This window comes from Hippocampus guttulatus, chromosome 4 (genome assembly GCF_054856545.1).
Source record: "Hippocampus guttulatus isolate MCC_2025c chromosome 4, RoL_Hgut_1.0, whole genome shotgun sequence".
NCBI lineage: Eukaryota > Metazoa > Chordata > Actinopteri > Syngnathiformes > Syngnathidae > Hippocampus > Hippocampus guttulatus.
The window spans coordinates 13,590,107-13,614,902 of record NC_141264.1 but is presented as its reverse complement, the minus strand read 5'-3'; the positions used below and the strand labels follow the sequence as shown (position 1 = coordinate 13,614,902).

The 24,796-nt window shown below is 40.7% G+C and overlaps 1 protein-coding gene across 1 annotated transcript; it reads right to left on the bottom strand.

Moving 5' to 3' along the window:
* Window positions 1-1,999: 1,999 nt before the first annotated feature.
* On the bottom strand, window positions 2,000-23,043 carry sf3b3 (splicing factor 3b, subunit 3). The gene is given in 27 exon segments (XM_086109491.1): window positions 2,000-2,904; window positions 3,286-3,390; window positions 3,471-3,614; window positions 4,193-4,291; window positions 5,475-5,687; window positions 5,932-6,057; window positions 6,810-6,966; window positions 7,089-7,294; window positions 9,764-9,938; window positions 10,104-10,258; window positions 10,348-10,470; window positions 10,988-11,131; window positions 12,607-12,762; window positions 13,717-13,872; window positions 13,964-14,115; window positions 16,219-16,291; window positions 17,543-17,638; window positions 17,779-17,944; window positions 18,116-18,219; window positions 18,379-18,516; window positions 18,955-19,067; window positions 19,209-19,365; window positions 19,505-19,677; window positions 20,274-20,444; window positions 20,886-21,041; window positions 21,774-21,894; window positions 22,941-23,043. Coding segments are annotated over 26 exon segments (3,669 nt in total). The 5' UTR covers window positions 21,844-21,894; window positions 22,941-23,043; the 3' UTR covers window positions 2,000-2,763.
* Between the last annotated feature and the right edge of the window lie 1,753 nt (window positions 23,044-24,796).

Sequence of the window (24,796 nt, the reverse complement as noted above, 5' to 3'; positions counted from 1 at the left end):
GACCGGTCCCCACCTGGGTGTGCTAACCAGTCGACCGCCGTGCCGCCACAACAAATCAAGACCGAAACTGATCAAGTTAACGTAATCATGGAAAATTGCAAGTTGCCGCGACCAGTGTAGAAAGCTTTGCTCTGCTGCGCTTCGTAGATCCTCACCCAGAAAGTTGTACTCGGCCATCAGTCAAATGGGTCCATATGGAAACCGCGGCTATTGAGGCGGAACAAATATTCTGCAACACCTCGCCATATTTGTCAATTATCTCCCTGTCGCGAGGCGGGGGATGGACGGACTACCAATCGCCACCGCGTAGCTTCGCCTGTGTTTCATTTTCAATTTTTTGGCCTTGATTCTCAACAGGAAAATCCAGAAACAGAGCAAGGCCTTTGCTTTTTCCAACGGAAATCTGATGGACTGAGGCACTTTTCCAGTATCGCGTGACACATGTGCCGCAGCTGTATTGAAGTGGCAGCCTCAAACATTGACAGAAACTGGACACAAGTATCGGAGGTTCCTTAAGAAAATCGGGACGCTGGCAATTATTATTGTGCAGACAATTAATTGAGGATTTCAGTTTAAAACAGTCCTAGTAACAAGGCCGTGTCTTGCCCTTGTCAAATTATATATTATATATATTACATATAAATCATTGAAATAAACGTTTTTTTTAATTGACGTTAAAGGGCCTATAAACTAATTTAGGATAGAATGAATACTAAATATATATTATACAGTACAATTATTTTTTCAAAGCAAGTACTGGGTATCAGAATTTAATCCACACCAGGTTAAATACATTGACGAGTTCTGTTAAATTAGGAAACTAAAGGCTCAATGTCTTAATTTGATGATGCCTGTTAACTTCGCTTTGATGATCCTGTTTTGATTATTGTTCCTTTTTGCCTGCACAATTGGACAAAATTCCTGTCATGGACCAGCACTCCGAACAATGAGTAAAAGCCCAACGAACCCAGATTTTAATAGAACTGTTGATTTACACGGGCCACGAAGTGTTTTGTTGGTTAGAAGGATCGCAAGATGGGTTTATTTTTGTGTGTATTTGCCCGTCAAACATTATGTAAGGCAGCATCATACACTGGCTTCTTATGAGGATACGAAGATGGCAAAACACTTTTTGCTGTGGAGCATTTTCAAGAAGCAACTCACAAAAGGAGCATCGTGACAACAAACACATCACCAAAGTAGGAACATGTTGAAGGTTCAAAGTCCGGTGAGAATACGTGCATGCTTTGGAGGAGATGCCTCACTTAGATTAGTATTAAAAGATAAAAATCAATGCTGGCCGGGGGAAACTTTCAAGCATGTCTAAGTCATCGCTCCTTAGCCGTCCACTGTTCACATCACGATCCAACACTCTCTCAGTTCAATATTTATGGTACATTATTTTGCCATACAGTGTAGGTTACAGCTTTTCTCTGAAGTTCGTTGGTGCTATCTGTTCTTTCCACAGCATCTTTTGAGTGGCTGCCTTTATTCTGCTGCTCACAAACATTCTTCATCTAATCTACCTCTTTCTGAGGCAGTTTTGCAAGGAAGAATGGGCAAAAAAATTTCAGTCTCTAGATGTGCAAAACTTATAGAGGCATAAAGTGCTTCTACAAAATATTAACTTTTGCTTTCTGGTAGTTTTACATTCTGTGATGAAGTAGGTCATTTCTTTCTGTGTGATGGGAATATACATTTATAAAGATTAGATAAATACAAAATGAAAAGCAGAACTAGTGATAACAAAAATGTAGATTTTCAAACACCAAGCAGTCAAGCAATGCAGAGGGGAGCATGTGGATCATTATCCCCTCCCAACGCACAAAAAAAGCCCCACTCTTGAATCATATCATTAGATATTAATAACTGACTATATTATTCATAATGGCGACAAATAACACCATTGACATTTCTACCCTAATGACTGTCTGACAAGAGAAGTTTGAGTAAACATCCTTGGTTGGCTTTGAACATGGAAAGAAAGCACACAGACAGATTTGGTCAAAGTAGAAAAAAAACCCCAAACTTTATTTACATTACAAACCACCATTACATAGCCTACACATGGCCATTTCTTCTACAAGAACTTGCTAGAAGGGCTTGTGGTTGAGGTGGGGGAATTTACAGTCCTGACCAAGACAACACTCAACTTTGTGCGCTCATCCGCCCATCTATTTTGTCTGACATTTAATACCACAATGATGGCAAAACCGCCACCGCAGACGGGGGACAAACAATGTCATTTTCCTCTTGGGTTTCTATCGCGATAAAACTCAATCCAAAACATGAGAATAAAATGCCAATAACATCATCTGGTTGCAAACCCTCCGATTTTTTTGCTCAACTTAAAGACCAAAATATGTACATTACGTGAGAGAGTTGGAACACTTTTCTTCACGAGGAGGATTTATTTTAGAATGTGAGAATGTGCCAGTGACGTAAGGGAAAAATGCACTCTATCCAGCATTGCCAAATAAATACAGGACATTTGGAAATCAGTCCCATCCGGCAACTAATCATGCTGTTTTCGCCAACTTGCTGGTGCCATGTTACGGAACGACTGACAAAGTAACAAGTGTCAGAGTCAAATGCTGTTAGCCATTTTGAGTGATGAGCTTTATGATTCACGATCGTTGTCGAGTCTTCATCAGTTCATGTAAAGCACCATGTTGTGAGAAATACATGATGCACTATTACTAAGTTTGAGCCCCCATGACTTTCAATTTTAATTCGTGTAAAGACTAAGCTTGAGTTCAGCAGTTAGAATGCGTAACGTGTGCGGATGTCCTCCAGTTTCTTGGAGACCTCAGGTGGCGTCCTGTCGAGCTCCTCTGCCACACTTTTCTGCTTGTGTGGCTCCATGCTGTTGAACTGCTCGCACAGGTCTCCGTCAATCACGTTCTACAATTTCGCCACACGAGAACAATGGCATGAGGTGACACAAGGTGATCAGATGGATTCAGGCTACGCGCAAAAAAGTTTAGGATATTCCACTCTCATGTGAAATATCAGTCTGAAAATGCACTATTATCTTGTGAACTGAATTTGACCCTGGTCCATTTAATGTATCAAACACATGCGAATTTGGCCTATCTGCACTTTACTGGACAACAGCATGTTGTGCAAAACAAATTGAAACATTGGACAATTGTGCATTCAGGAGTATAGCGAATGTCAAATTAATTTGACCTGTAAAAGTTGTGTAATTTCACGTTCATCCTGAAAAGCTAAAACTTTTGTGTTGCAACTTCGGTATCATGATGATGATGATGATGAACTCACCTTGACAGGGAAGTAGTAGGACCTAAAGCTGAGATGGTCTCGTCCGCACAGAGGTGGGAACTCAGAGCGCATGTGCATCTCTAAATGCTGGAAGAAATCATGGTCCTGGACAAAAAGAAGTGCTAAATGATTAAGAATGGCCAACCAAAACCCAATGAAAGGATTGACAGATGGCAGGGGCTGACCTCGTGTGAAGTAAATGGGACCAAAATTCCGATGCCTCCAGACAGGGTGGTGTAGACCAGCGACTCTGACCCTCCTGGGATCAGCGTGGTTTTCTGCAGGGACAAGATGGTCTCCCCTATGTGGTAGTTGACGATCACGTCAGCCTGGAAAACACGGACAAGCGTTCAGGCTGACTCAGCTCTGTGCCGGTGACAACCAGTCATCCGGTTGTGTGTGACCGGCCAACAAAAATGTGGTGGGTGGGCTGAAAAAGTGTGGTGAAAATTGTACTACATAAATATGTGTCACTGTCTGATGAAAACATGAATTTCTGCCAAAACATCATCATACTTCTTCACTTTGTAAACCAATTAGAGGGTTTTTCTCGATCGGATGGGGAAAAAAATAAGAGCAGCTACCCACAGATGCCAAGGTGGATAAAAATATTTTTAGATATTAAATATGGTGTCAACGTAGTACACTAGAGGCATGCAGACCGATAAATGCCATTGACATCTTGCATACAATGTCAAGAAAATCCTAAATATTGTGCTGATCACTTTTATATTTTCACAGGTTGAAGTGAAGAGAGAAGGGCACTGCCTATGAATTTTGATGACAACTGGTCACTGTTGCAAGGAAACAATATTACAATGGCGGTCTCCTTCCTTCATGATGTCGTCAGACTGACGTATGAATAAAGCAGTGCCTGCCCATAAATAATGGGCGTCATATATCTTACCTTCTGTGATGCTCCATTGAGAAGCCCCCTGTCCCATAGGGCCTTGTTGCCTGTTGGATCCTCATCCACATCATCACTGGTGTTGGGAGGAAGACGCACCTGAAATATAAATAAATACAATAGATGCAAGTGGGTGAATGAAATGGTGTAAGGAGCTTTTGTTCATTAATTGTAGACACTAATGCAAAAGTTGAATACTACAAAGAGTTATCTACTCCTCTAATGAGAGAAATCTCAAGACTGTTCTGCCATCTATGTTATGTATTTTTTATGTTTGTATTGGAAGCACCAGACAAGAGAAGAAAGATTACGCTAGCTAGTAGATGCACACAATTTTGATAATCTTGTGTTCCGTTTCCCGAAGTAATTCACATACCGGTACATGCAAGTCGCAAGTAAATCTCAAGTTGTAACATTTAAGTCTCAAGTAAGTCCCAAAATACTGTGTGTGTGTGTGTGTGTATATAAAAGGGTAAATGAGTCATTAACTTTTTGCACTTCGTAGGATGTCACTTCATAAAGTTCTGTCCAGTCGACATGCTTAGTTATAGAGGCCCTGTCACATCAATTGTGGTGGACACGACCAGGAAAAATAGCCAAAGCGGAGTCTGTGTATCTTGTCTGAAATTAAATAATGATTGCTTTTGGAATACTCGTTTCAAGATTCCGCTCTCCATGGTGTCTAATCTATCACTTTATTGTGTTCTCAAAAAATTCATGACTGACATCAAGTTACCGTAATTTTTGAGCAGCTATTGGTGAGCTAAGCTGTCAAGCTAACCTAGCTAGCTTGGCTTCATAGTTCACACAGCTATTTTAGCTGCATCCGTCAGATTAAAGTAAACATTGTAGATGTTGTGTCACTTATCGTTGAGTTTCAAACATTACATGTTGTTGTGGTCTTTTTCCCAGTTTCATTAAAACAGCAACACTTTGATCCAGATGTATTCATCTTTGGGATGACTTGTTCAAAGAGTCGGCCTCAAAACATGACTGTGGCCGGCGTTACCAGATTAGTGGCAGACACAACAAATTTTTTTCCTTTCAAAAACAAAAGGCACACTATTTTTAAAAAAAAAAAAAGATTTTCAAATGTAAAGAGAATAATTGCCAAGTATTGGAGTTAAAATCCAAACCAACTTGAGTTTTTTCTTTTGTTATCCCCCTCCCCAAAGTTTTTGCCAAGCAAGTCGTAAACCATCAAGTTAGTGATTAAATCAAGCCTAAATCATGTGACTTGAGTCCCCCACCTCTGCTTTAAAGCCCATTGTCCACTACTCACAATGGTGATGTTCCCAAACTTGTCAGCAGAGGCCATGGTGTCGTAGTCTAGCAGACAAGCAGTTGTCACCCAGCGGGGACAAGTATCATCGGCAAAGATGATGAGCTGGTTCTCATTACGCCTGTAGCGGACCCAGAAGAGACTCTCCTGTACGTCAGAAACCACCACACGCTGGCCAATGGTGTGGATGCCAGTCACCAGATTTGGAACGTGCTAAGGAGCACAAAGAGAATGTAATGTTGACACACTGTAAATTTAAACTCAAATCCACATCTGTGTTACCACATATAGATCAGTATCTTGTGCATAAAAATGTTAAGGACTACTAATATTAGGAAAGGAGTACTATTACATAGGAATGTTAAGGGGTGATTTGATAATTGTGTCCAATGGGGTAAATGACAAGCTTTTGTCTAAAGCAGCTTCAGTAAATGCTGTGTGGTAGTAGGCCACTTACCTTGTTCTCACACTTGCGCAGCAGTTTCTTTTTGCCCATGTCATAAATTCTAAGGAGTTTCCCAACTCCCACCAAAGCTCGCCCCTGAAATGGAGCGATGGCCAATGGCACATCCTCTACTGGGGTCTGTCAAAAAATAGATTGGGATTGGGAAGATGTTAAGTCAGATTCTGTTAAAATCAGAAAATACTGCTTTGACAAGATCTGGCTGTTTTTAAAACTCATGAGAACCCGCACATGCTAAATATGAAGTATGCTTTCAGTTAAGCATCTTCTGTCTACCTGCTCCTTGACTCGATATTATGGCGGAAAGACTTCAAAGAGGCCGCCCCCTCCCAGTGAAATACCATAAGAGTACAAAGCATAGCGTTCACAAACAGGGCACTCACTAAGCATTTATGTTAATATTTTGACGAGCATGGTAGGCAATCATTGCAATCAAACAATTTCTGTAACTATTAGGGAGACTTCTGCACCTGTCAACAGGTATTTTGCAGCGCACAAACAATGCAGCCCTGCTTATAATTTGTACAGCTCTAGGTTCTAAGTGGCTAACACCGCAAGGTACTCTTGACTGATGGCCACTGGTAACCATGATCCTTTGGGAAGCTGAGCCAATAGGAGCACATGATAATTAAATGACTGAGCAATCCTCCTACAATACTTTGTCAAGGCTCTTATATATCAAAACACAATATTGTGCTTTTTTTTCAGTGCGACCCCCGCCCCCCACCACAATATCACGAGGCTTTATACAGTAACGTGAGATTTTTCTTTTGTATCGCCAACCTCCGCACAATACCTTGATAATTATATCGTGCAGTTAATATCGTGATAATATTTGATCCTGATGTTTGGGTGGAAAAACTCAAATCCACCTTATGCACAAACTCGAGCTTTTCCCCGCCACCAGTGAGGCGATAAGTGTAGATGAAGCCGCCCCCAACTGATCTAGGGTTCAGGATCATGTCTCTGGCCACTCCCACCAAGACATACCAGTCATCCCCTGCATTGTGGAAACGACACACTGCAACACTAGGAAAAATGTGCACAAAAAATGTGTATTCATTAGAATGGGTCATGTAAATGGGTATATTAAGATCTCTTTATCCTTCAGAAAAAGTCATCTAGATTTATGGCTAAAACAAACAACATACCTGAAAGCAGCTTCATTTTGCTCTAACTGCACTTGGTCCAGTGTTGCACCCTGAATTGGGTTGACCAGCCGCACAAGCGAGGCCCACTGCCTCGCGCCAGCTTTTGGTGAGCCAAAAATGGCTTCTGGGAGATTCTCATTGAGGAAGGCGGCTGCCATCTCAGCAGCCAGTTCTCGTTCATCCTCACCTGCAGCCTCCACCATTTCCTGCAGGCACAAGAGCAACAACAAACAAAATGCATCAGTTGGAAGGTTGAGATGGTGCTGACTTACTCTGCAAAGTTCATTGAAACAGTTGCGTGTGAAATCAGATCAACCTATTTCAAGTCTACAAAGACAGGCTACAGGTCTGGCAGGCATGTGAGATGGTACCTGCTCTTCTTGCATGAGAAAATAAAACAGAATATTCTTTTTAATAACTGTGACAACATCCAGGGGCTTGTATCCCTCCTTGTTTTGGTTCCGGTGTGTCTGCTACAAATAGCTGCCAGTCGTGCCTACCGACAGTATGGTGCATGACAGGCATAGTTCAATCAAGGATGTCATTGAAATAAGTAAACTAACTTAGAATATGAAAAATATGTCAGTCCTATTAAAAAAATCCTTGTTTAAAAAAAAAATTGTTCAACTAGAGACTAGACCAGATAACATCAGGGATCCTATAGCATCTGGAGCCACAGTGTCAGCTTCCACAGCTCCGCTGATGATACACAGTTGTATATTGTGGTGTCTGCTGACAAGACAAGGCCTATTGATACCCTTTAAAATTGTATTTCAGATATTAAGTTATGAATTGTGGGGAATTTCCTACAGCTCAATCAAGACAAAAATGAGGTTTTAGTTATTGGCCCTGAAGATCAGAGAGAGAAACTTTTACCCAAACTACAGTATCGTAAACCCTCACGATGTGTGAAAAACTTGGCAGTCATTTTTGACTTTGATCTTAGTTTTATTTCTCAGATTAAAAACATAACCAAGATTGGTTTTTATCATCTCAAGAACATAGCCAGAGTGCGCCCGTTTCTCTATCAGGCCACCACGGAAGTGCTGATGCAGGCTTTTATTTCCTGTCGCTTTGATTACTCTATTGCCCTGCTCTCTGGTCTTCCTAAAAAGAATATTTTAAGCTTGCAAATACTTCAAAACTCAGCCGCACAAATCTTGACAAGGACCAGAGGGCGGGAACACTTTACATCAGTGTTAAAATCACTGCATTGGCTCCCTGTGTGTTTTAGGATGGAGTTTAAAGTGCTTTTACTGTATTAGTTATCGTATGTGTGTGTGTGTGTACGTGTGTTGAGGGTCCTCTTTTTATGTTACAAATTTGAAATGTTTGAACTGTACAGCACCTTGAGTTGCATTTTTATGTATGAAAAGATGAGATAAGATATCCTTTACTTGTCCCACACTGCGGAAATTTACAGTCTACAGCAGCAAAATTGGGGGGTAAAAGAAGAAAAACAAAGTGTTTGCATGCACAAAAGTGCTTTATAAATGAAGTTTGATTGATTGAAATGTGCATCTATTAAATGAATTTGCAAAATGCAACCATATGTCTGATCATGCCTGCCATGCCTTTACTCTTTTAGGATATTATCCATTGTGACTTGATTATAAAATGTTGGCTGTGTGCAGGAGTGAGTAAATCGCATACAGTAGCAAGACTTAATTTAGGTCCAGTAACTATTTGCAACCAGCCACATTACTTCCAACAGCATCAGTTGGAAATATGCCAAATATCAATTTGTTTATGCGAAAACCTGTTGGTCTTATTATAAATTATGCCGTCCTGAACTGGAATGCCCTTTCAACAACAAGATTTATTCAACAATCATCATTTATAAGTAGTTTATCTTTCCGAAACCAAGGTCACTAGTTATGTAACAAAAAAAGATTCGGATACAGCAAAAGGAAGTATGTCCAAAATTAAATCTTAATTCGGAGAAGAAATTAGACCCATGGTTTTAACAACTAAACAAAGGCTACTGTGCCTAAGAATACAAGTACTAAAATGACCACAAAAGAACACAGAAAACGGAAACAAGGCTTAACTCCAGCCGATTGAAATATCAGCATGTCTGTGTGCCCAAGGGGTGATAATGTGAACTCAGCCCGATAGCAGACAGTCCAACAGGAAAAAGTCTCCCGAGAAACAGTCTGCTGGGACTGACAAGTTTTTTTGATTTTGTTTGAAGCCCTTGCAAAATTTACTGCATACTATAATAACTACACATAAAGCTTGGTGAGATTGGATTTTTAAGATTAAGCTCTCTGGCGTCTGTTGCCAGACACAAGGCAATGTTACAACCATACTTTTTGAATAAAATTTGACCTCTCAGAGAGGATGATTTGCTGCTCGTCACCGGTGGCCCACTGTGCAGTAAATGTCTGTGGGTCCGTACAGCTCAAGGTTACCATTAGTGTTCGGAGAAAGGCAGCACAAAATCTGTTTCGCAGGAAGTTCCTGGAATACTTAAACATGGTCTATCCTGTCACGTGGTACACAACTGCACCATAACAACTACCAAAATCCAGCTTCCGCGAGTGATCCTCTTGCAATGTTAATCTACGATTCCGTGAGTTCAAGTGGTAACAGATGTTTGCCACGCCCCAAGCGTTGGCCATAATTGCTACTCCGTCTGCCTATGTTCTCACCCCCAAAAATGTCATTCATACCTCAGCCATCTGCTGTTTCCTTTGAGCTTTGGTCGCCTCGGTGTAGGCATTATGGTCAGTCTCAATCAAAATTAAGTTGTTGGTCTCCGGGTGGATCACAAACTTCCTGGGAGTGTACTGCAGGGGGAAAGCCACCTGATTGAAGACTGCTCCAAGTTTCTCTAATGCCAAGATTCTGTCAAGCAAACCATGACAAGGAAGTTGATGATGAGGGCCAGGTGGATACAAATCTTTCTAATACTCAAGGAAGACAAGGCACTGATAGACACACGGATAACTCTGAGGAGCAGTTGTATGGTTGGTAAATCATAAAAAGCAGACCCGGAAGGAACATCTATACCTAAGTGTGTTGGTGGAGATGGCCACTATGCCTTCCGGGCATTGCTCGGAGGCAAAGCCCGAGGCATACTCCAGGGTCTCATATGACAGAGGTGTCAAATGGAAACGAGACTGATACGAGTAGCTGAGCCAGGAACGACTGGACATGGCAAGGACCTGATGACGATAAGAGACAGTTTGACTTAGTATTTATATATTCTTTGTAATAAAGATGGTGTGTTTTCTGAACATTTCCAAAAACATACAGCATCCTGTCCCTGCATCTTGACTCTGAAAAGCTTGACAGGTCGTGAGCCCAAGTAGCGGGTTCTGGTATCGGACAGATCACCGGTGACTGGGTCCAAGACAGTCCTCAGCAGTACACCATTCTACAACAGAGAATACACAGACGCTGTTCGATGACAAGGCCTGCAATTTCAAAATAAATGAAACAGTCTTTCAAAGAGATTACCACATAACTGTAGATATTGCTATCGATAAAATTGTGCCGCTGCAAGAAATTGGGCTCTTGAAATAGCTTACAAAAGGGCGAGCTGTGATTTCTAGAGTGTTTGGATGGTGGTTGCTCGCAAGTAAACATGCATTACTACGACTAAATATCAAGCCTCCATGTCTTCTTCCAATTTATTCCGCTTCCGTGCATACATGCTGCTTAAAAATGGGAAACAAAGAACAGATGTAAAGGAAATCTTACTGCTTGATGTGAACCATCCAGTCTGTTGACTGAGACCGTTCTAGACTGCCAATATTACAGCAGTAATGAAAACATGCTTTACCAAGTGTTTAAGAGTTATACTATGCCATTATTGCTATAGGTCAGCAGAAATTGGTTGGTTTGTTTCATTTGTTTGCTTTATTATCGATGATCTCAAAGGTGTATCTTACCTGAAGCCCTATGTTGAGGTAGAGGAAGCCGATGGTTCCTTTCTCTCCAAGTTCGTCCTGTTTCTCAACTCCTCCCATTTCAACAATACAAAGACTTTCTGGCTGGGCCGGGAGAGCCTGCATACTCAATGGTTGCAAACAATCCTAAAAGAGAAAAGATTTTAATGTTGCACACATTCAGATTATGCGACACATCAGCAAGTTTGGTGTTGGCATGAAAGACCTAAGGCACAGGTGTCAAAGTCAAGGCCCAGGGGACAGATGTGGCCTACCACATCATTTTATGTGGCCCGCGAATGCAATTCCAGCATGTCCACTTCCATGATGTTTGCAGAAGTCTGAATCAAAATTTCAAATTGTCATATGTAATGTAATAATTACAATGTTTGAACAATCCATTATTCTTGACTTCTGATGTCAAAACTAGTTATCCATCTATTTGTTGTTGGCTGTGTACGTAATATGTGGAGGTGGTTAAACATCTATATGGTTTCACAAAATTCAGTCAGAACGGCCCTCCAAGGGAAACCGTAACTACAATGTGGCCAGCGACAAAAATGAGTTTGACACCCCTGACCTAAGGCAACATGGCGCCATCAACCTGTTTCAGTCAGCTAGTCAACCTCCCAGTTATAATTAAAGTCTTAAGGGAGATTCACCAACCTCTTCTGTACAACCTTTCAGACTCTCCTGGTCACCAAGATGGGCATTTTTAATCATAAATATTCTTATATTATTAATGTGATGTTGTAAGGCACTCCGAGTTTGACCTACAAATTAAAAAAATAAATAAATTGCACATCAGCCTAATGTTTGCAGCTGAGGACTAAGGCTCGACCATTATTTGAAATGTAATCATGATTGACTTCTCTCGATCTTAAAAACATTCAAAGAAAAACAATAAATGCACATCATGGTGTGGTGCATTTACAAGTTCCTGACGTTGTGAAAGTACCCTAAAGGCACCATGTAATAAGGTAAACAAGGTAAAATAAATATGATAACGAGATATGGGTAATCCATCCAGGGATCCAACATATGTTTCAGTTCAGGTAGATGTTAACATGAACAGTAGATTCCAATTAGTATTTTGGAGCTTTGGAAAATCACTCTTTTTGATGTTGTTCCATGCGTTCCCCTAAGGCAGGTTTTTTTCGACAGGCTTTAGTTCCACTTTCCAGTTGTCAGTTCCATCCTTTCAATCTTTGTACTGCTTATGCTCACAAGGGGGTGCGAGTGTACTGCAGACTATCCAAGTTCCTCAGTAAAGATGATGTCATGTAACGAAGACGTCTACAGAAGACGTCACATTATTGCTGCACATAATAAATGGTCTGGTTGTGTGGTTCAATTACATTTTTACCATACGGTATTGCAGTATTTTTACAATTTGCAGGTTAAGTGGCTAGTTAACCTTCAAATATTTGTTTTAATACCACTTGTTCTACCTCAAATCAAAAGCTTGGTGAAATGTTTTACACTTTATAAGGACTTGAAAATAAAATCTACTATTAAAGAAATCTGGCCAAGAATGACAGAGATGACTGATGTTGATTATTTCAGAACGACTATGTTTTGTAACTAAAAAGAAATAATAATAATAAAACTGTTATTTGTACCGAAGGGTCCAGGGAAATGATTCGAACAGTGTTGTCAACCAGTCCCACAGCCAGGAAACGAGAGCGCTGTTCACCAGGAGGAACATTGGCCAAACTCATGCAGACCACATCTGCAGACATCTCCTTGCGCTCAGTATACTCGTTCAGTTGGCCTGACTGAAGAAATGGAACAGAAACATCCATCACATAGAGTCTACTTGACATAAACAAGTACTCAGCACAAGTTTATTCATTAAAGGACTTTAAAAACAACCAGAACTGCAAACAAAGTGCTGTAAATAGATTCTATTATTTATTAATATACTGTATATTACAAACAAGTACCAAAAAGAACACAGTCATTGCAGTCTGCATGATTAACAGATTGATCAAAAATTACTTTGTTCAAATGTTATACCATAACCATACCCATTGAACAACAAAAACAAATGCAGATGTAATTTGGCGGTCTTTGATGTGACTTAGGATTTACAAAAAGTGGAACATGATTGTAAAGTTGAAAAAACAATTCAAATACTGTATGTCTTTTGTGTAATCACTATCAACTTTGGACAATGAGACTGAAAGGTTGCAAAAGGCGGGGATATAAAAAAGTCAACACACCCCTGCTGTTCCAACCAAGATTAATGGGTCTATTTTCCGGACTATAGATCACGGTGGATTATAATTGCACCAGTCAAAAAAATGCATCACCAGGAGGGAAAAAAAACCATAAATAGAGGCAATGGCAGGCCAAACAAGGCCAGAGAGACTCCTTTGAGCCATAAAGTTACTACATTTGCATAATGTCACAGACACCTTCAGGATAAACTGTGCAGCAGGGTCTCAACTACGCATAATTTTTCTGCGCAATTCCAGCGGAATTCTGACAGACAAGCAGGCAAAGCTCCTTGTTGGATTGACGTCAGAGAAAGCAGTGAGGTACAACTTCTCAAGATGATGTCGAGAAAGGTCCGGATCAATACCAGCAGTGGTGAAAGTTATGCTGATCAGCTAGTAATGGTCAGCTGCTCAGCCGGTACAATAAGTGTGGGTCCTGGTAACTAAACCCCACAAACAGTGTGGGTACACTGTACATTAACAAATCGACAGGAATAAATATTTGCTTACCGGGTCCATCTCAAAATAGACCAGCTCACCACCTGTGAGCGCGATAACCACTTGCCGCTGGTTCACAGCACATCGGACAATGGTCTTTTTGCCAGGAGTCTTCCACTCGTTCACACGCTTGTCTGCTCTAATGTGGCGGATGCCATCCGGGTACACCTATAGTGACCGGAAGCACATGAGATGCGATCGGTTAAGTTTATCACACTTGCAAAGTTAAGAGACCATTTTCAAGGAAAATGGCACATACCTGAACGAGGGCATCTTCACCCAGAAGCGAGCAGGAGAGTGTGGGCGTTGTTCCCAGGAATCCAGAATCTGTCACTTCCTCTACAGTCTCACCAATGGAGAGAACCAGCGTAGCATTGACGAAAGACACGATGATATAGGCATCAAATTCATCTAAAAATGAAAGGGAAAGGAGCACTGGCTAAGAATAGACAGTTGAGATGTGTTTACAATTGTCAAAAGTTGAAGACAAATACTAGATGAGAAGGATAGACTGGACTTCAAAAAGGGGAAAGAAAATTAACAACTTGATATGTCCTTCTGAAAGGTACATTCTGCGGTCAAATTCAAGTCTGGACTGATCCAATGTAATATTATGAGCAAAGACCATTTCACAGTTATATAAACTTCTTAGTCATTTGCCAAAGTTTGAGTTACTTTTCTCAAACCTGCAATGTAAAAAAATGTACCGTATTTTCACGACTATAAGGCGCCATTAAAAGTCTAAAGTTTTCTCCAAAATGGACAGGACGCCTTATGGTGCGGAGCGTCTTGTCTATGCGCTGAGTTCCAAAACCTGACTGACAGCCGACACGCTGTTTATATAGAGAAAAGGCGGAAGTGACTGTGGACAGGCATGCGGCAAAGAAGTCGGCCAATCAGTGAAGGGTGGGCGTGTATATATACACATATGGAGAGCGAGAGAGAGAGAAAAGGCAGATGTGGGTGAGGACAGGCATGCGGGGAAGAAGTCCGCCAATGAGTGAAGGGTTGGCGCTAAAGGTACGCCCCAAGCAGGTACCAACACCTGTATAGAGTGTGGCTATGTGCATTGTTGCAAAACAACTTCGGTTTTGGTTTCTAAGAACCCCCGAAAATAAATTCTACAAAGAGACACGCCTACGAAGCTCAGTTCAAACTTCAAGCCATCGGTTATGCTTTTGGCATGCGTGCCCATCTCACAGCAGCGGTGAAAAACCAAGTCAAGCAAATGAACTCTGAGCTTGCCGTTATTCCCGGAGGCTTGACTAAAGAACTCCAACCGCTGGACATCGGCATCAACCGGGCGTTCAAAGTAAAGTTGCGAACGGCATGGGAACAATGAATGATCGATGGCAAACACAACTTTACAAAGAGTGAGAGGCAGCGCCGGGCGAGTTACGCCACAATTTGCGAATGGATTGTGGCTGCTTGGACGAACGTGTCTGCTTGCACTGTTGTTCCGAGTTTTTGGCAAAGCCGGCATCATTTCTGTGGAGCCACATGGCAATGAGAGTGACTGATAACGAGAGGGAACACGGCGTTTTTGATGGATTACCGGTACTTGCACAATTGTTCAATTCTGATACAGAGGATGAGGACTTTGATGGATTTCTGGGTGATGATTGATCGAAAAACGTGAGTACATTGTACGATGGCTAAATAAAATACAACGGAACTCAGTTTTCCGTTGCCTTTTTAAAAACGTGTTTTTAGCTTGTATCTGTATGTCTTGGCATGCTACCGTATGCTACAAGTTAACGTGTTTTTAGCGTGCGCGCATGCATGCCGTATGTTTAAGCTGGCGTATGTTTACCACTTTAAAATTGCGCCCAATAATACAGTGCGTTTTGTCTATGTGTAAAATACAGAAATAGCACCCATTAATGACACTGCGCCCAACCATACGGTGCGTCGAATGGTCGTGAAAATACGGTACATGACGGTTGGTCATCCGGAGGGGAAAACTGAGCTGGGGGTTGAAATATAGCTTTTGTGACACCAATTCTGGAACATTTAGGACATATGACATGTCATTTTCCACCGACTGGGCCAAATTGCATGACAATAGGAAATACACATGGGATGATAATGGTTTGCTTTGCTGGGTTTTCAGATGTTTTGACTGATGTCCAATAAGGGACATTGTTGCCAAAGAGAAGTATTGCTGCAGATGAGTTGCTTGCTGTGAGCATTCGGCCATATTATCTGCCACTGGAAGTTTCAAACACTTTTGCCAGAGAAGAGCCGCCAACTTCCAGAACATCTCCAGAACTTCCATATCCAATTTGTCTGAATTTACATATTTTTAAAAATATTTTGTCAAGAAAATTACCGTGTGATGGTTATTGCCTATCATATCGTGTAACTGGACATCCACTAGAATAGGTGGCAGTGGCAATTTTCTTTTCAAGCAAGGGACTTACTCTACAGACACGCTATACCATCACAATCCGTGTCAACATTATAAATATGGTAAATGATTTGTTGGAAGTGAAATAATAATAATGTTCTTACCTTCGATATGTCTGCGTACTGTCCACACAGCATTGGGGTTACCTGGGAGCTCAGACACAGCCATTTCGGAAACCTTTTGAAAGTATTTAAAAAGATGCATCCATCCATTATCTTCAAATGCAGGGGCTGAGCGCTATCTACCATAATCATACAACGGGTTTCCTACAGGTTTCTTCAAGTTAAATTTAAGATTTTTAAGACTTATTTCAGACTTTTTAACTACATGTATTTCACAGCCATATTGGCAAAGAAAAACAAAATCCATGAATTTTATTCTATTTAACCTAGAAATGTGTTCACCATGTAAGAATTTAGCATATTGATTATCACTCGCAAAATTATTAACTTCGGAGAGGCATTTCAATATTGTACACAGCGCACGCACACATACAGTATTTGTTTCTTGTTGCACTGAAGCAACGGGAATCTGAGCCAGAGCACTGACAGAGAATAAAAATTAAGACATTAAAATGAGATTATGAAATAAAGATCAAAATTCAAGACTTTTCCTAGACCTTTTACGCTGTTATTTACAAATTCATGAATTCAATGCTTTTAAGACTTTTAATACCCCACAGGAACACGGACACAAGCATATGTTGAAAACTGGTTATAAAACTGATTTAATGGACAAAATAAATTAGGAGAATCCTTTCAAACTAGTGACATCGAATCAGATTTGTATTTTTTTTAACTGCCGATGAAGTTTGCAAGATAAAACAAAAGACAACCCAAGTATCCCATCAAAAGAAATTGCGTGGGATGTGTGACATTCATAGAGTGCCTTGATTCACCAAGCCATCTGTGCAAGTTAATCATAAACACTGGTATCATTTGATAACATTTGGGGTTTGGATGAGAAATAGCTGTTGTCAGTCAACCCTGATTCAACCCAGTTTGACTCTCACAATGGACGGCACAAGATCAAGAAGTTCAAAGTACCACGCACACACAAGCAAAGCCCCAAACCCCTCACACATATACACAGAGTCTGATCATAAATATGTAAGAATAACTATCTCTTCAATTACACATTTGCTTAATGCTGACTAAAGGTGGGGTGCAATGAGGTATGTAACGTTCACTTGCTACTCCAATAAAAACTATGCCAATATAGATGGTATTCCTTGTCATCATTATCGCTGGTAAAAAAGTATTTTTATGTCCCGAGGACACAAAATTCAACTGTGTAGGTTCAGCAGTGATTATTTATTGAGAAAATAAATGTGCTGCAGTGAAAACTATAAGATTACACTGAAGTCTTCATCTTTTGTTATGTGAGAAGACGTCATTTTAAAAATAATAGTAATTTACACGTGTTTACCTCCAGTCCATGTCTAAGAACCCTTAAAGTAGATTTGGGTCCTCGTCCACAGGCCACATAAAGCTGTGGCGTGTCTTCATTGGCCAAATCAGCAATCTATCAGACAAAATAGAAGGCATAAGGGCTGCAACAATATCAAAATCTTATGGTACAATATCTTCAAGGTATTAAGACCGCGGTACGGTACTGTGATGCTTTTGTTCTGCAGTGACACCACGTTTAAAATGAACATCCACCTGACAGGACATGATGGGGGACAAGTTCTCCTGTTCATCAACCAGCACCAGATTCTTGAGGGGACGGGGCTGGAAGAAGAAGGTGTCCCCTTCTTCCAGAGGCATGGCAGAGGAGAACTCGGGCTCCTCATCATCATCACCCAAGTGGGCAATCTGGTAAAGGTAACTAGAAAAAGGTCAAGTTCAGCATTATTCATATGGTGTACGAGGAAAAACAGAAATACACAGACTAAATATGTGAAACACAACCAAGAGGAAACCATGTAGGTGATTACTCTCCTATATTAAAAATAATAGTGACATCCTTTCAAATAAGCCACAAATATAAGAGACTTACTGATTTCCAAATTCTGAGGCCACAAAAAGGAAGCCAGTCTTCAAAACACACATGGCTGTTGCCACGGGGATTGTGTCAAAATACTTCAGCCTGATTTCTGTGACCTAAAAATTCACAACAGATATATTGGAATGTATATTTTTTTATTTCATTATTTTAAACACATAAAGGCGGATTTTTGTGCAGTGGAATTGTTAATATGTTCCAGTGCAGTCCATTTCACTCCCTATTTATCATACAAGGAATGCATGCATTTTGCTCACCATTTCTTCATCAGTTTCCAGGGTAACCTTAAAAATGTCACCTTGCTCGGTCTGGGCCAGGAAGAAGAACATGGACTTGGTCTTGTGGGTTGCTGAACAAACAAATATCATACCACGTTCTGGGTCGTCCAAGTCGTTCTAGCAGAGAAAAAAAAATAATCATGTTTTTTGAGAACATCACAATGAAGTTGATACACATTGCATTAAGCTCTTCAAGCGGTCTGCATTAAAAGTCTGTTTCAACAGTAACGAAAAGGAAAAAGACCCAATAAAAAATTAAATGTGTTCTTAAAATTGTGTTGTTTTTGTTTTCATGTTCTCCAAAAAAAAGTGACTTTGGCAATTATGCGGCCAACGACAAAAAAAGGGGGTGTGACCAAATGATGTGTTAGTGTGACTAAATGAGAAAGTTGCTCGCACCAGTGCTAGCAGGTGAAAGGTTAGAGCCCCCGCATCATATTTATCAATAGTCTCCCCTTGACTTGAAGATCATCACATCTATTCAGAAGACCATAAAATTCCACAGGATCACATATTTGCTGTTGCCTCTGTAGACATATGGACAGTATGACTCACCCTGCGACGTGGGATAGGACAGCGAATGTCAGGTTGGTCTCCAAAATTCTTATATGTGATGTAGTTTTCGGAGCAGATGAGAACTCCACTTGGCCCATCGGAACCACCAGGAACTAGATATGAAAGAGGAGAACGGTGAGTGTTACCGTGCCTTATTAGTTCATTTCGGTCACAATTTATTGAATATTTATTCCTCATAAAAAACAGTACACAGAAATCCTTCTGTATTGAATGCTGCTTTGCACACAATCAACTTGGAACATTTTCCTACCTGTTAAGAAAGTTTCCATGTTCTTCTAGTGCCTCGCTGTACTTGCGGACCACGTGATTCAAGCCAAGGTCCAACTCGTAGAAGGTGAGTGTCTGTTGCGTGTTGGCTGCAGCTTCTCCAGAAGGGTCATTGTCCGCTTCCTGTTAAATGCGCAGACATCATAAAAATACATCAAAAATAAAAAGGATCCAGTCAGAGATAGCAAGGTTTTTTTTTAGTTAAGTTCAGAGAAGAGACAGTACAAACTCATCACATGATGTTAAATTTACATGCTGGTACCTCATAGTCCATTTCAAGACAAGCGAACATGGGATTTTCAAAGCCAACATCCACACCCACTACATGGTAGACCAGTGTGTTGGCCTTGTGGGCCTCCAGCGGGGAAGAGATGGTCAGTCGTGCAGCTGCATCTCTGTTGAGAATATAAACCAGCTTCTGTTTTTCTATTGCTCCTACACAAGGGAAGGACAAAGACAGCTCACGTTAATGTCACCACTTGTGCTGAGCGATTTTGCAACATAACTGAGTTGTGATTTGATAGTTTTCTGACATGTCTTTACTCATGAGTAATGTTTCATTTTGCTGTCCTTTATTTTTGGTTTCTGAGACATTCACGTTTGTTTCCCTGGTTCATTCAATTAACGTCTTTTTCTGACTATAAGTCTCACTCTTTTAATAGCTTGGCTGGTCCTGCGATTCACACTCAGGTGATATTTGTACACATTGTGAGCGAGAGAGAGAGAGAGAGAGAGAGAGAGAGAGAGAGAGAGAGAGAGAGAGAGAGAGAGAGAGTGAAGCCAGATCCTTTGGCGTAGCTAAGGCCTTGTTTTTTTTACATTATTTTCCTAATCATAGCCTTTTGGATTTGAAATTTGCATCCTAATAGGTGTTGATTTGACTTTGATTAATTGTTCAGCTATAGTCACCATGGTGTGGTTTGAGGAAGAGTGATTATTTAAATAAAAGTACAAACTACGGCTATCTTATGCACTCACCATTCAGTATCTAAAGACCCTAAAAAGCTTTTTTTTTTAAATTTTGAACATACCTATCATGACAGCTCTGCCTTTGGGGTCCACAGCCAAAAACTGTCCTGGGACAATGCGGCGACATCCACTCTTCCCAAATGTCTCCTGGTGAATTTTCTCAAACATGTTTTTGGACGGATGATATTCCAAGATAACGATTCGACCGCTGTCACTTCCAACAACAATGTAATCTACAAAAGAAAAAGCATAGAGAATGGCGAATACAGCAGCAAGGATTGCGATCTACAGGAGACTCTGGTTAACCCACAATGTTTTGATTTTTATCTGGTTTTAACGTTATACCTCCACATCAGGGCATCGGTGATGGATAAGGGAAAGTAACATTAACCCCGAACCAGAAATGTAGCTTATATGGTGTTGGTCATAGTAACAAAGGAAAATGGGCTCATTTTGACAGTTGGAAGCCCAGAACTTCTGGGTGGTCCTTCCACTGTGTATTTACAGCTCAAAAAGTATTAGTTTGAATTGGGCCCAGAGTCATTAGTTGGGATTGAAATAATGTCCTTCTACATGTTTAGTTGTTTTTTTTTCTATCTAGACACAAATGGTAATCTCTAATTACAATTTGTCTCAAAGGGAAAAAAAAGGTTCAGATGTACTGGGTTATATACCTTTGGTTCCTCCTGTGAGTCTGAAGGCCATTAGTGAACGCACAATACCAAACACTTCCATGGTGAGTAGCGTGTGCACCTTTCCCGTGTTTGCATCTGGCCTCAGCAACTCTATGATCTTTCCTCTGGAAACAACAATCTCCTGCATTTTGGTTCCTACAAAAACAAACAAAAAAAAATACATTTAACAAATGGGACACAAAATACAAAAACAGGTCTCACATAAGATAAACAAATTTCAGGTCAATCTGATGAGTTCCACTTCAAAGAGAAGCACTGTAGATGCATCTAAATGTTTTAAACAGAATCCACACTAATGTATACATCCTTTAAAGATGTATACTGATGGCGTAATGCACACATTAAATGTCTGAAAAGTTCCAGGACAGGCACAGGAGAGGCATTTCAAATCCAAACGTCAAGTTTTCCCTTCAAAATGATCCACCTGGAGTCTCGCACGCTTTATTTCATGAGACATGAATAGTAGTTAAACAATGACTTCTCTGCCACGTTCTCTGCCATGCATTCCTCAAATCATTCGTATGGAATCACTCGCGGCTCCGTCGTCAAAGCCTCAATTTCATCAGAGAAGAAAAATGTACACAATGGAGGCGTGTAGTCATGCAGAAGTTACGACAGCTTGGGTCTCTTTGGGACCATTAAACAAAGCAAATGCGGCTACAGGATCTCTATGGAGACATGCTCGATTGATCATCAAGACCACATTTCAGGGGGAAACAAATTTGGGTTTGACATATCTTTATGAGACCAGTCCTGGACCTTTTCTGACAAATCTCATATATAGTACCTGTACTGTGTCAAACAAACCAGGTAGGAAGAGGCATTATGCTGACAAGAGCAGACAATACTGATGAGGTGCAAGCTCACCTGAGAAGTTTCCATGGATGGCATGTGTGATGCCAGTGGCACGCTGAAGAGTGATGTTGTAAAGAAACATGGTTGCGTCTCACTGTGGTTCCCCACAGGCCTGTCCAGGGGCCAGCTCAGTCTGAAAGTAGGGAAGTACACCTTGAGTTTCATGAATCGATGTTTCATACATGATACATATCCAGCAAAAAATTCAAAGCGGTGGCCCACTGATTACAAATGAACGCTGTCAGTGTAATATTTTAATCAGTTGCTATGCTCAATTGCTCATTGTAATCACTCAAGGAAAAACTGAAACTCACACGATGCTGCATATGGCCGTGCCTGGATTTATGAGTGTAATTTGTTCCATGGTCATGCTCGTAATTCCAAACACTCATACCTCAAAACATCTATCCTCATTAGAAAGGAATAGAAATGTTTTGTTCAAAATTATTGCAGCCCTCCCACATACAAAAAAAGGTTGTTATTTTCGCAACATGAAAACATTGCTGTATGGTATTGTACTTTACAAAAACATGCAATAATAAAATAATTAAAAAGGAGGTAACAAATTGAAGTTTGTGCAGCATGATTGCTTTTTGTCAAACAACCTTATGAAAAGTAGTTTATTAAAAAAATAACAGACCCAAAAAGTTGACCAAGAAGTCCAACAAAAATGAAGCAAACGGGGCGGTACTCATCTATGTTGCTAATACTTATTTCTGTTGATATAGTGACATTTACTCGCTACTCAAGCAAAACAATTTATACGACACTGTACAGTATATCCAGTAGAATTTTATATTGTATACGTCGTTCTCAAACTTCATTTGTTCAAAGAAAAAAAATCAAGACGCGAAATACCGTATCTGTTGTTAGCATTACTCCAAATGCTAGCTTAGCAGGCGAAGTTGATTTTCAGATAGAGAATTATTGTTCAAACCATGTATGTGCAGGTTTAAATACTTCATATGAGCTAATGTTGCTCAAAGCAAGAAATTCTCTGGCAAAACGCATGCACTAAAACACTATTTGGTCTTCGCTGTGGCGTGAGCCCATTCATACAAAGCGCTAATTTTGCCCGTCGCATCCGCTCTTTTGTTCAAGCCTGCGAGCACACATTGCTCGCATATGACATGTGTTTAATAACAGACGAGCAGGAGATTCGTAAAGTATCATATTTACCGGTGTGCAAAACAAGATGATTATGATTTCAGGTTGATACAACTGCATCAAATTATGGAGTCTTTCGATGCAGGGAAGCCGACCATGTACCGCCGTTTGTGGGGTCCTTTCAAAATCTATACTGCGTCACACAAGGTAGCACACACACTGCCTGAGATAAATTTTATAAATGCAGTAGAGACATACTTCTTCCAGAAGATGTCGACAAAGACCACGCAACTGTCGCAGGGTCCCTGATTTTGTTCCTCAGAGGATATACTGTAGCTGAATCCAGAAAATGATAGCGTGTGTGTGGGTGTGGGTGTGTGTGCGTGTACACGGGCACACAAACACACACACACACACACACGTATACGCGCATACGCACGCACGCACGCACGCACACACGCGCACGCACGCACACACACACACACACACACGCTATCATTGAGACTGTGGGTAATTTTGAAAAGGCCCAACCGGAAGTAGTGCCTTGTTAATTGCATTGTTGCCAGCCTGATGGTAGTAGCCGTCTATGTGATGGAGGCTGGAGAGATGCATTGAGTGTTCTTCCCAAGGGTGGGTGAAAAAAAACAACTGCACACACCCCCACCTGCTTTTAACTGCATGGACCATGACGGTCGACTACTCGAACAGTACGCCGCCTTGCTCAGGCTCCTTTTCATTCATTTCTACTCTAGCGGGATGATGCTAGTAGTCAACGCTTCTTAACATCTGTCTTTGTTTAGCTAGTTTAGACTCGCTAACATCCTCTTACGAGAGTGGGTTATCTCGATTCATCAACGCGTTTGGCGTTGAAAGAGCGGAGAACGAAAAACACGCGTACACACATTTAGATTCAGAGTGTGTGACGAATCAACGGCGTGCGACTGGAAGCGTGAAGCGGAATGACTGGGAGCAAAGAGACTGCTTTAAGTCGACGCTTTTGGGAGATTTATCACCCACAAATCCCATGAGGAACATCTGGTACAGTAAGGTGAATTTGTTTTTATACCATGTTGTCTTTATACGACATACTGCAAAGAAGTGTCGCTTTGGTTAATTGTTTTATGAGGTTGAAGATGCAAGCATCTCCTCCACTGGGGGTGCTGGAGCGTAGCGGCTTTTTGCATCTCTCGCTCCCTGGGTTGGAGGTTCTCTACCGCTCAACAGCATGCCAATGTCGGCCTCTTTGTCACCTTTGCCACCCATTGGGTTCCTGGTACAGTGCGCTTGTAACCAGAATGGCCGCTGCAGGGCACACTTACTTAAATATGATCAAGCCTGTATTTTCACTCTTGCTTTTGAGTCTGTTTCGTGTTTGAAATTGCCCAACGAATAACGTTTCTAGACAAGATAATGTAAATGAATTAAAGTTGAAATTGTTATGTTATTATCTCTTTTGTATCCATAATTACTCTTTAATTGTTATGTTATTATCTCTTTTGTATCCATAATTACTCTTTAACCATGCAAAAATGTACTTTATCTGAATGTTTGATTATTCAATAGATTTTGAAAATAGGGTACTCAAATATTAAAATATTCAATAGCTGCCCTGGGATTAACATGAATAAGATTGCTTCTCAAAATTACAATGTTTTTCCTCAAATGAAGTCGTTATCAAAGAAAAATAAAAGTCATTTCGAGCCATGTACAGTATATATTTTCTCTCCTCTAGATTTAGATTCAGTGATATCAATCTCAGACAGGTTCAATAATTTGTTTCCCATCTGAGTGTAATTTAAGACAAATTACTGAAAGACCATTATTATTAAGAAAGTAATTCTTTTTGTTGGGTGTTTAGTTTTACAGTAAACCCCACTTGGGTGTCATTTCATTAAACGGCTTTAAGCACACTCGGGGACGACAGAATC